General features: G+C 46.7%; 1 protein-coding gene across 2 annotated transcripts in view; it reads left to right on the plus strand.

Moving 5' to 3' along the window:
• Positions 1-12,994, plus strand: part of NDUFAF2 (NADH:ubiquinone oxidoreductase complex assembly factor 2) — a 221,427-nt gene that overhangs the window by 93,348 nt on the left and 115,085 nt on the right. For both annotated transcript variants that reach the window (XM_077285919.1, XM_077285908.1), the window contains exon 2: positions 2,980-3,069. In XM_077285919.1, coding sequence (XP_077142034.1) covers positions 2,980-3,069 — 90 coding nt within the window. The remainder of the gene's footprint in view (positions 1-2,979; positions 3,070-12,994) is intronic.

Here is a 12,994-nt window from a genome sequence, read left to right on the forward strand (position 1 = left end):
TTTCTACATTTGTTTTTTTTCAGTCAAGATGGGGTGCAGAGTGTACAGTAATGAGAAAAAAAAAAGAACTTTATTGAATTTACCAAATGGCTACAATGAAAGAGTGAAAAATTTAAAGTGGTCTGAATACTTTCCGTACCTACTGTATGTATGTATGTATATGTGTATATATATATATATATATAAAGATATATATTGTATATTATACACATGCATATTCTATACTCTGTAACTCCTCTGGGGATTGTCATAGTAATAACTGGAATGACCTTTTACATGTAGAGGGGCTGTAGTATCTGCTCAGGTCTCGGGCAGTCCGTAAACCATTGCCCCTCGTAATGGCAGCGGCGCTGTGCCTCTGGGCCTTACTTCCGAGCCGTCTCACAATAAGGAGTCTTCTCGGCTTTGATCTTCCGCTTTCCTTCATGTGACCTTTGCTGACAGATAATTTATTTCTTTCTAATCCATTTGAGAATATTAAATCCTTAAGGGCGCCCGTTATTCTTTCTTGTTCAAAGCCATGCTAATTTGCAATGCAATTTTCATTGTAAATATTATACAGCAAAGCCATCTTGTCTTCCTAACATCTAATCCCTTTCAAAGAGGAAATATCGAGGGTTTTGTGCAGCACTAGAAGAGTTACTATCATCTTTGGTTTTGTTTTTTTATGTTTATTTTTCGTCCACTTTTGGGAACCTTGTTCTTTACCGTGTGCGCTATGCTTCAGGGTTGTCAGACTGGGAGGCCTCCACCGTGAAACATTGCAGTAATATTTAGTTTAGCAACATAAGTGACTCAGTTCAAACTTTATTGTAATGGTTTATTGGGTTCAGGAGACATCAGAAGACAAAAAAACGAGAAATTGAGAGCGCTGTTTAATTTTAGTATGGACCTCCATTACAGAGGGTGAGGCCCAGATGTCATCTTTGTCTGCGTGGTGAGGTCCACACATCATCTCTGCTTGTCTGATGACCCACTAGAAAAAGATAGAGATCTGCACACTTTACTTGTATTAAAAATCCTCTCTCTTCTCAAGAAGAGTTATTGTTTAATGCTCGTTGTCTAGGTTACCGGCCACCTCTGTGGCTGACCATGCACTGAGCTGACCAGCTTTGTTTTAGGCTTCTAAGGGCTGATTTAATTCTAGCTGGGTCACTGGAGCACAGGAACCGTCCAACTTTGGTGCATAGTCACTCCACCGATGCGCCAGAAGCATAGATAACTCGGCTAAGAACATCAGAGAGTTCACAGTTTGGGCCAGTGGTGCACCCATGTCGGTGGTCTGAACTTTCAATCTTCAAAAGCGGACTACCCTCGACAAACTACCCTTTCCAAACATGAGAACAACCATTTAATTTTTTTTCAACACTTTTAACGAAAAAAAATTCTCAGCTGTTAAACTAATATTTATATCCTTTTCCTCAATGAACATGTAAGACTAGATTCCCACCTAGTGGGATACAGTCTAGTTGGCTGGATGCAGTCTAGTTGGAATGTGACTGGAAGTACTCAAATCGCATACTTGCAATCACATGACCGCCCGCTCCCGGCACCAAAGGATCCTCCAAGCACCCGGTGCGCGCAATGTGAAGATTCACCTGTCACACAGAGTGACTGCAGACTCCATAGCTTAAGACCGAACAACCCCTTTAAAGGAATTTTAAGGTCAGAACAAACATGACTCTTGTGACACGTTATATATTATAGGATGTCATCAGTCTCTTACCTACCAGATAATGTCTATTGTTAGAAGATTATTGATGTAGAGCAGCCATTGCCTGATGTTATGAGCATTGCCCTGCAAACTTTGACTTGATAAAAAATATATTTTTCACGTTTCCGTGTTCCGTCTAGGGCAATATTTCCCAAACCCCGTCCTCACAGCCCCCAACACATCACGTTTTCAGGATTTCCTTAGTATTGCACAGGAGATGGAATTATTGTTAAGGCATCAGAAATGGCCACAGGTTCCTTCACCTGTGCAATACTAAGGAAATCCAGAAACCGTGATGTGTTGGGGCCGTGAGGACGGGTTTGGGAAACACTGGTTTAGAAGTAAAAACAGAATTCATGTGAAAAAGTATCTGTTGCTTTACTGCAGTGTTCCCCAACTCTGGTCCTCAAGAGCCACCAACAGGTCATGTTTTGAGGATTTCCTTAGTATTGCACAGGTTATTGAATGCTTGCCTGTCCAGGTGATGCAATTATCACCTGAGCAATACTAAGGAAATCCTGAAAACATGACCTGTTGGTGGCTCTTGAGGACCGGAGTCGGGGAACACTGCTTTACTGAAACAAATGCAGGTAGAGCGACTCCTTGGTAATTATGGGATCCTACTGGGTTCTGTTGTGGGTCCAGTTTTAGAATATCAGTAAACGAGCAGTACACAAAACTTTTTCTTCCATTCTAAAAACAGGACTGTGGCAGACCCCATAATAATCACTGGGGTCCCTCCTCTTCCATTTACATTACCGATCCATTTTGCACATGAATTCCGTTTGTCTGTTCATCGAAATGGAAATGTGAAATGTGAATTAGCCATATTCTTTAATAAACCATTCCCCCCCCCCCTTTTACTCCTGGTTACTGACGAGCGCTTGAAGACTCCATCATACATTTTCCATGTAGACATAGTGACCATTTTCTGTATTTCTCAAGAATTGTGGCCTTAAGTAAAAATTAACAGTTTATAGAACAGTGCTGTGGTATGTTTCATGAATTAAATTGCAGTTTGTAGCATGGACTTGTTACTTATATGTATTAAATAATCATTAAATAAATAAATATATATATATATATATATATATATATATATATATATATATATATATATATATATATATATATATATATTACACATACATACATACATACATACATACATACATACATACATACATACATACATACATGTATGATTGAATATATAGTCCCTAGCATGATCTCTATCCAACACTTATTCTGTGTCTTGCTTTTAGGCCAAGCAATTAGAGCTAGAAGGATGGTGGATCCTGTGCAGAAAAAAGAGTACCTGTTTGAGACTGGACATATTCCTACAGAGTGGGAAGGTAACGAGGTTTTTGTTTTAATCTGCTAGATACACATTAGTGAATAGTAATCTGTAGTTTCCAATGCTTTAGTGACCGCTGCAGGTTTTGTTTATATGGAGAGTTTACATGAGACCATGGTCCGACTGATCACTGCATCCACTCTATACTGTGGCCGACTGATCACTTTATCCACTTTATACTATGGGTGACTGATTGCTGCATCCACTCTATACTGTGGGCGACTGATCGCTCCATCCACTCTGTACTGTGGGCGACTGATCGCTGCATCCACTCTGTACTGTGGGCGACTGATCGCTGCATCCACTCTATACTGTGGCCGACTGATCACTTTATCCACTTTATACTATGGGTGACTGATTGCTGCATCCACTCTATACTGTTGGCGACTGATCGCTGCATCCTCTCTGTACTGTGGGCGACTGATCACTTTATCCACTTTATACTATGGGTGACTGCTGCATCCACTCTTTACTGTGGGCCGACTGATCGCTGCATCCACTCTATACTGTGGGCGACTGATCGCTGCATCCACTCTATACTGTGGGCGACTGATCGCTGCATCCACTCTGTACTGTGGGCGACTGATCTCTGCATCCACTCTATACTGTGGGTGACTGATCACTGCATCCATCTATACTGTGGGTGACTGATCGCTGCATCCACTCTATACTGTGGGCGACTGATCGCTGCATCCACGCTATACAGTGGGCGACTGATCGCTGCATCCACGCTATACAGTGGGCGACTGATCGCTGCATCCACTCTATACTGTGGGCGACTGATCGCTGCATCCACTCTATACTGTGGGCGACTGATCGCTGCATCCACGCTATACAGTGGGCGACTGATCGCTGCATCCACGCTATACTGTGGGCGACTGATCGCTGCATCCACGCTATACTGTGGGCGACTGATCGCTGCATCCACGCTATACTGTGGGCGACTGATCGCTGCATCCACACTATCCGGGGGCCGACTGATCCCGGAGTCTACGCTAGACTGTGAGCCAACCACCACAGTAACGTTGAATTACAACCCGCCATTCAAATGAGCTAGCAGCCATGTAATGCATGGCTAGGCAATGTCTGCTAGAAAAGCTACTCTTTTGTTGCGGCTTTCCATTCTGACTTAGCGCGTTCGTCTTAAGCAGGCGACGCTACTACATGATGTCCATATGAACCGAGTAATCATCCTGAGACGTGTCTTTATACATCCTTGATTGAGGCTCGTGAATGGAAGGTATAAATAATAGCAGCTCCCAAAAGGCAACTAGCCAGCCTTGATATAATAATTTACAAATAATATCTAATTATAAAGATGCCCAGGACTGGAAAAAAAAAAAATTCAGTGTCGTCTGATGCCAACCTCCAGGAGCTAATGCCCATCTTCATCATTCATTTCCCTCTAGTGCAGTTGCTAGAAGATGCACTCTGCAAATTACACTGTCCCAGTCCTCCTGCTGAATGGTCACCTATTGTCTTTGCCGATGGAATATTTTATTTACCTCCTCCCTGTGTCAGCGGCGCTCCTGAAAGCCTATCCGTCATTGCCGGGGCCTATAGAGATTTGGAGAGTGCATGCTTTTTACTGCCTTCTTGTTCCAGCCTCCCAATTTCCTGTAGCATTTAGTGATTAATGGCAGTTTTAATTTGCATGCTCACTTTTATGCTCATTAAAGTGTATTATGTGCCAGTAGGAGTGTAAAGGTTCAATGGAAATCTCATGCATACTAATCAAAATGCAAATAAGCTCAGATGAAAGAATGCCGGGGTCTCCATAGGTAACAAATGTCCAGTTCTCTCCTACTCAGACAGGACTATTTAATATAGGCAGCGCCGTGAGTGCACCCCACGACCATCCCCGGCAGAAGAGGCAATAATTAAACTTCTAGAAATGGGAGCAAGGTGACGGTTCACTTCCAAGTCTCTTCTGTGTGCACCGGAGAAGTCCACTGCTCCTGAATATGTTATAATACTTGGTATTTATTTATTCCACCATCCGTTCGGCGAAGAAGCGGAGAATATGATTAGGTTTACATAGAAATCCTCGCACTGATTGAACAGTTTGACGCTCTATTATAATTTGTGCAGCATTGTGTGTCTCTATTCCTTCATCAGAGCGAACGCGTTATAAAGTATAAGGTCACTTTATGTTAAGCTTTACATTAATTAATATGTTGCCTATTTGCATAAAGAGAGCTTTTTTTTTCTTTAATTGTGAAGCATTCATAACAAGAAGCTACACTGCTACACAAACCGCAGGGAACTACATTTTGACTTTGCAGGTATTTTGCAGTAGCTTTAAAAAATAAAAATCTTAAAATGTTTCTATGGCTAAAGAGATTTCCCATCTTAATAAGGTATCACTAGAGTTGAATAAAAACATTCACAGAATCCCCGGGCCATTGGCCACATTGATAGTCCATGGTCGCAGGTCCTCCTACTACCTGTAGCTCTTCTGATTAGGAGGCCCCCCAATGTCATGCATTCATCGTGCTTTAACCTAATGATGTTACATTAAGTGGGCTCAATAGGTAAGGTGGATCCTCCATGCAGGGCTGTGGAGCCGGAGTCTGAGTCGGTGACATGGAAATTGAGGAGTCGGAGGTTTGGCTTACCAACTCCATAGCCCTGTCAGGGCTGTGGAGTTTGAGTCGGAGCCCATTTTGGTGGAGTCGGTGTCATGGAAATTGAGTAGTCGGAGGTTTGGCTTACCGACTCCACAGCCCTGCCTGCAAGCCCAGTTTACTGTCGACACGCATTGGGCATTCCTCTGCCCTGGTCTTCTCTGCCACCCACACCACCAGCCAGTGGCGTAACTACAAAGTTATGGGCCCCGGTGCGAACTTCCAAATGGGGCCCCCCCCCCTACCCCCCCCCACCTTCCCCCGCCCCCACAACCCCCCCACCTTCCCCCGCCCCGCTTCCCCTAGATACGCCTCGGACTGTTGCAGGAATCTCCTGCACTGCAACATGGTGTTGGGTGCCAGCACAGCCCGCACAGTGGTATATCCAGCACAGCCCGCACAGTGGTATATCCAGCACAGCCCGCACAGTGGTATATCCAGCACAGACCGCACAGTGGTATATCCAGCACAGACCGCACAGTGGTATATCCAGCACAGACCGCACAGTGGTATATCCAGCACAGCCCTCACAGTGGTATATCCAGCACAGCCCGCACAGGGGTATATACAGCACAGCCCGCACAGGGGTATATACAGCACAGCCCGCACAGGGGTATATACAGCACAGCCCGCACAGGGGGTATATAGAGCACAGCCCTCACAGTGGTATATCCAGCACAGACCGCACAGTGGTATATCCAGCACAGCCCGCACAGTGGTATATCCAGCACAGCCCGCACAGTGGTATATCCAGCACAGCCCGCACAGTGGTATATCCAGCACAGACCGCACAGTGGTATATCCAGCACAGACCGCACAGTGGTATATCCAGCACAGACCGCACAGTGGTATATCCAGCACAGCCCTCACAGTGGTATATCCAGCACAGCCCGCACAGGGGTATATACAGCACAGCCCGCACAGGGGTATATACAGCACAGCCCGCACAGGGGTATATACAGCACAGCCCGCACAGGGGGTATATAGAGCACAGCCCTCACAGTGGTATATCCAGCACAGACCGCACAGTGGTATATCCAGCACAGACCGCACAGTGGTATATCCAGCACAGACCGCACAGTGGTATATCCAGCACAGACCGCACAGTGGTATATCCAGCACAGACCGCACAGTGGTATATCCAGCACAGACCGCACAGTGGTATATCCAGCACAGCCCGCACAGTGGTATATACAGCACAGCCCGCACAGGGGTATATACAGCACAGCCCGCACAGTGGTATATACAGCACAGCCCACACAGGGGTATATACAGCACAGCCCGCACAGGGGTATATACAGCACAGCCCGCACAGGGGTATATACAGCACAGCCAGCACAGGGGGTATATACAGCACAGCCCTCACAGTGGTATATCCAGCAGAGCCCGCACAGTGGTATATACAGCAGAGCCCGCACAGTGGTATATACAGCAGAGCCCGCACAGTGGTATATACAGCACAGCCCGCACAGTGGTATATCCAGCACAGCCCGCACAGTGGTATATACAGCAGAGCCCGCACAGTGGTATATAGAGCACAGCCCGCACAGTGGTATATCCAGCAGAGCCCGCACAGTGGTATATACAGCACAGCCCGCACAGTGGTATATACAGCAGAGCCCGCACAGTGGTATATACAGCACAGCCCGCACAGTGGTATATAGAGCACAGCCCGCAGTGGTATATAGAGCACAGCCCGCACAGTGGTATATAGAGCACAGCCCGCAGTGGTATATAGAGCACAGCCCGCACAGTGGTATATAGAGCACAGCCCGCACAGTGGTATATAGAGCACAGCCCGCACAGTGGTATATAGAGCACAGCCCGCACAGTGGTATATACAGCAGAGCCCGCACAGTGGTATATAGAGCACAGCCCGCACAGTGGTATATACAGCACAGCCCGCACAGTGTTATATACAGCAGAGCCCGCACAGTGGTATATAGAGCACAGCCCGCACAGTGTTATATACAGCAGAGCCCGCACAGTGGTATATAGAGCACAGCCCGCACAGTGTTATATACAGCAGAGCCCGCACAGTGGTATATACAGCACAGCCCGCACAGTGTTATATACAGCAGAGCCCGCACAGTGGTATATACAGCAGAGCCCGCACAGTGGTATATACAGCAGAGCCCGCACAGGGATATATAGAGCAAAGCCCACATCTCATCTCATCCCCCCCCCCCCGATAATGGCCCCACAGTCCGGTTAAAAAGAAAAAAAAAAAAAAACTCTCCTCACCTTTCCTTTTGCCCGCGCTGCTCCTGGCGGCTGCAGTCTGCCCAGGACACTGCAGGTGCGCGATGATATGACGTCATCGCGCACCCGCAGTGTACTGTCAGAGGCAGAGCGGGGAATGATGGGAGAGGAAGCGTCAGGTGACGCTCTCTCCTCCCATCATTGCATTGAACTATCCCGGTGTCATAGACGCCGGTATAGTTAAATGCGGCGGCGGCGGCGGCACTGGGGGGGGTTCCGGGGGAGGAACAGTGCAGCGGCCCACTACTGGCATCGGCTCTTCTGGCATTTGCCAGAAGTGCCCGATGGCCAGCCTGGCCCTGCTCAGACCTGCCGGCCCGGGGCCCCTGACCTGCGGGGCCCGGTCGCAATGGCGACCGCTGCGACCGCGGTAGTTACGCCCCTGCCACCAGCATAGTCTTTGACTGCCTACAAGTGCTTCTGCCTCAAACTACAATCACCTATCATTCTACAGGTAGCACTGTGCTTCAGGGTCTGCACCAAGGCTCAGTTACCCTCATTTCACTATTTACCTGTAACGTGCTCTGTTTCTATCATCTACAGCAGTGATTTTCAACCTTTTTTGAGCCGCGGCACACTTTTTATACTTAAAAAATCCCGGGGCACACCACCAACCAAAATGGCACAAAACGACACTAAAACAGTACATATTCTACTTATAGTTAATAATATAGATTCTAAATGTATTTATACTCACTCAGTGTGAAACCTGGGCCTGTTTCGATAAACACAAAAGGGATATCCTGGCAGGAATGGTGGAAAGACACACACGAAGCTCTTCCTCAACAGTTCTCAGTCTCTCCCTGTTTTTAGTTTTTATCGCAGTCAAGCTTGAGAAGCCCAGCTCACATAGATATGTGGTCGAAAATGGGAGCAATGTCAAAATAGCTTTGTTGGCCAGAATGGGGAACTCCTTGGAGTGGTACTGTGCAGTGTATATATACAGGGGAGAGGTACTGTGCACTGTATATATACAGGGGAGAGGTACTGTGCGGTGTATATATACAGGGGAGAGGTGCTGTGCAGTGTGTATATATACAGGAGGAGAGGTACTGTGTGGTATATATACAGGGAAGAGGTACTGTGCAGTGTATATATACAGGAGTGGTACTGTGCAGTGTATATATACAGGAGGAGTGGTACTGTGCAGTGTATATATACAGGAGTGGTACTGTGCAGTGTATATATACAGGACAGGAGAAGTGGTACTGTGCAGTGTATATATACAGTGCAGGAGTGGTACTGTGCAGTGTATATATACAGGAGGAGTGGTACTGTGCAGTGTATATATACAGGAGGAGTGGTACTGTGCGGTGTATATATACAGGAGGAGTGGTACTGTGCAGTGTATATATACAGGACAGGAGGAGTGGTACTGTGCAGTGTATATATACAGGGCAGGAGGAGTGGTACTGTGCAGTGTATATATACAGGAGGAGTGGTACTGTGCGGTGTATATATACAGGAGGAGAGGTACTGTGCAGTGTATATATACAGGAGGAGTGGTACTGTGCGGTGTATATATACAGGAGAGGTACTGTGCGGTGTATATATACAGGAGGAGAGGTACTGTGCGGTGTATATATACAGGGGAGAGGTACTGTGCGGTGTATATATACAGGGGAGAGGTACTGTGCGGTGTATATATACAGGGGAGAGGTACTGTGCGGTGTATATATACAGGGGAGAGGTACTGTGCGGTGTATATATACAGGGGAGAGGTACTGTGCGGTGTATATATACAGGGGAGAGGTGCTGTGCGGTGTATATATACAGGGGAGAGGTGCTGTGCAGTGTATATATACAGGAGGAGGTACTGTGCGGTGTATATATACAGGGGAGAGGTACTGTGCAGTGTATATATACAGGAGGAGTGGTACTGTGCAGTGTATATATACAGGGCAGGAGGAGTGGTACTGTGCAGTGTATATATACAGGAGGAGAGGTACTGTGCGGTGTATATATACAGGAGAGGTACTGTGCAGTGTATATATACAGGAGGAGTGGTACTGTGCAGTGTATATATACAGGGCAGGAGGAGTGGTACTGTGCAGTGTATATATACAGGAGGAGTGGTACTGTGCAGTGTATATATACAGGGCAGGAGGAGTGGTACTGTGCAGTGTATATATACAGGAGGAGTGGTACTGTGCAGTGTATATATACAGGACAGGAGGAGTGGTACTGTGCGGTGTATATATACAGGAGGAGTGGTACTGTGCAGTGTATATATACAGGGCAGGAGGAGTGGTACTGTGCAGTGTATATATACAGGAGGAGAGGTACTGTGTGGTGTATATATACAGGAGAGGTACTGTGCAGTGTATATATACAGGAGGAGTGGTACTGTGCAGTGTATATATACAGGGGAGAGGTGCTGTGCGGTGTATATATACAGGGGAGAGGTGCTGTGCAGTGTATATATACAGGAGGAGGTACTGTGCGGTGTATATATACAGGGGAGAGGTACTGTGCAGTGTATATATACAGGAGGAGTGGTACTGTGCAGTGTATATATACAGGGCAGGAGGAGTGGTACTGTGCAGTGTATATATACAGGAGGAGAGGTACTGTGTGGTGTATATATACAGGAGAGGTACTGTGCAGTGTATATATACAGGAGGAGTGGTACTGTGCAGTGTATATATACAGGGCAGGAGGAGTGGTACTGTGCAGTGTATATATACAGGAGGAGTGGTACTGTGCAGTGTATATATACAGGGCAGGAGGAGTGGTACTGTGCAGTGTATATATACAGGAGGAGTGGTACTGTGCAGTGTATATATACAGGACAGGAGGAGTGGTACTGTGTGGTGTATATATACAGGAGAGGTACTGTGCAGTGTATATATACAGGAGGAGTGGTACTGTGCAGTGTATATATACAGGGCAGGAGGAGTGGTACTGTGCAGTGTATATATACAGGAGGAGAGGTACTGTGTGGTGTATATATACAGGGGAGAGGTACTGTGCAGTGTATATACTTCAACAGCCGCCCAGCCCAGGCCCCCAGCACCTGTCCTGTATATATATTATATACACTGTATCTATACAGGCTGTGCTGGGGGCCTGGGCTGGGCGGCTGCTGTAGTATATATATGTCAGCTGCAGCCGCCCAGCCCATGGCCGCCCCAGGTCACCCAGAGTAGACTGTCAGAATATACAACGATAGCATGGCACTCACTCAGGTGCCGGTAGCAGCTCCGGGAATCTGCCTGATAAGTTCAGCACTGCAGCAGCCAGGAGAGTAGAGCAGGAGAACTCTCCGCTCACAATGTCACGCTGGCTGTGTCCTTAACCCCTATGTGCCTGGCCCTGCACTGACTGAGATGCTTGTGCCAGGCAGCGCAAATTGAAAGGGTAGAAAGGGTTAAACACCCGACCATGTGTCACTAGTGTGCCGCGGAACACTGGTTGAAAATCACTGATCTACAGCTTATTTGACATAGCTCCTATACTTGATTCCTGGCAGTCTTTGGACTTGGTCAGCACGATAGCACTTTATCAATTTATGCTTTAGTCTTTTGTTGTATGCTTAGCTGTAGTGGTGTTTTCTATTTCGACTTCATAGAGGTTTCATGCATTTAGGTTATACTGGTGGCGAGACAGGGCATTGCCCTATTGTGGGCTTTCACAGTTTTGTTTAGTATGATTATAACTTTGTAGTGCTGTATGTATTAATAAAGATATGTTGTAGTTCATTCTCAGTGATCCCTGTGTTTACATGCCTCATTTATCTTCACTTTGCTTGTTGACTCAGTTTTTTCTGGCATGTAACAGGTGATCCTTTCGTTTTTTTGGTGGTGCCCTCCTTGTTGTTTGTAACAGCTGGATGGAGCACGCGAAACACAGACAGCTGAGGGGCTGGAAACCACAGGTGGAATGCTAGAAACTGCAGTCAAGCAGGAAACGTCCAGGAGACTGCAGACAAGTAGGAAACGTCCAGAAGATCGCAGACAGGTGGGATGCTGGAAACTGCAGGCAGTTGGGAGATGCCAAGGATACCACAGTGAAGCAGGCAGGATGCTGGAATCCGTTGGCAAGTGGGAAACGTCCAGGAGACTGCAGACAGGCAGGTGGGAGACATTCAGGAAATCAAAGGCATGCAGGCAGGATGCTGGAAACCACTGAAAGGCAGGAGACGTCCAGGAAAACACAGGCAAGCAGGTGGGATGGTGGAAACCACTGGGAGGCTGGAGACGTCCAGGAGACCACAGGTAAGCAGTCATGATGCGGGAATCCACTGGCAAGTGGGAGACTTTCAGGAAGCCATAGGCGGATACGTAGCAAAGGCAAATTAAAAATGTTCATAAAGTCCTGAAAGCCGCATAGAGACGGGAGACATCCTGGAAGCCGAAGGTGGACACATAGAAGGTTACTGAAAGCCGCATACAGACTGTTGAAGTCCTGGAGATCACTGACAGGTAGTGTTCACAGACAAACTAAAAGTCAAACAAGAAAGTCTTAATTCCAAGACACAGGTGTGTGTCTTGGGAGGCCTTATATTGGCCTTGGAAGTTCAATACATATGAGCATGCAAAGCCTGACGTGAAGCACAAAAAGGTCTAGCGGACCAGGGTGAGGGAAGAAAAGCGCAGATCCGGGACAGGTGCTTAACATCACAGAGTTTACTAAGTAGATAAGGCTGGCCTAATCCCAGCACACTTGCATGTTAATAATGGATCAATGGGTATCTGCATAGGCCTTGGGTGCCGATCTTGTGAGTGGATGTGCGGACACATTCATATACATGTAGATTTCTGGCTTCACATACTTTATTACGTATTTTTGTGGAATTTAAGCTGGGACTGAATCGGAGTTTGATCTTTCCTGGTACCTGCCGCCCCCGGCTCATTCTGTTTTTTTCATCTCCTTGTTTTATCGGAGCTATTCCTAGAAGGAGAAGTCTCTGCTTGGTAAAGTGTGTGTCAAGTGAAGCGGGAAGGAATTAGAGAAGCGTTAATCTGCTTGGAATTTCATAACCTCCATTACCACGCCGAGAATGGAGACAATTTATCTTATTTAATTCGTATT

Source organism: Ranitomeya variabilis, chromosome 1, assembly GCF_051348905.1.
Source record: "Ranitomeya variabilis isolate aRanVar5 chromosome 1, aRanVar5.hap1, whole genome shotgun sequence".
Taxonomy (NCBI): Eukaryota; Metazoa; Chordata; class Amphibia; order Anura; family Dendrobatidae; genus Ranitomeya; species Ranitomeya variabilis.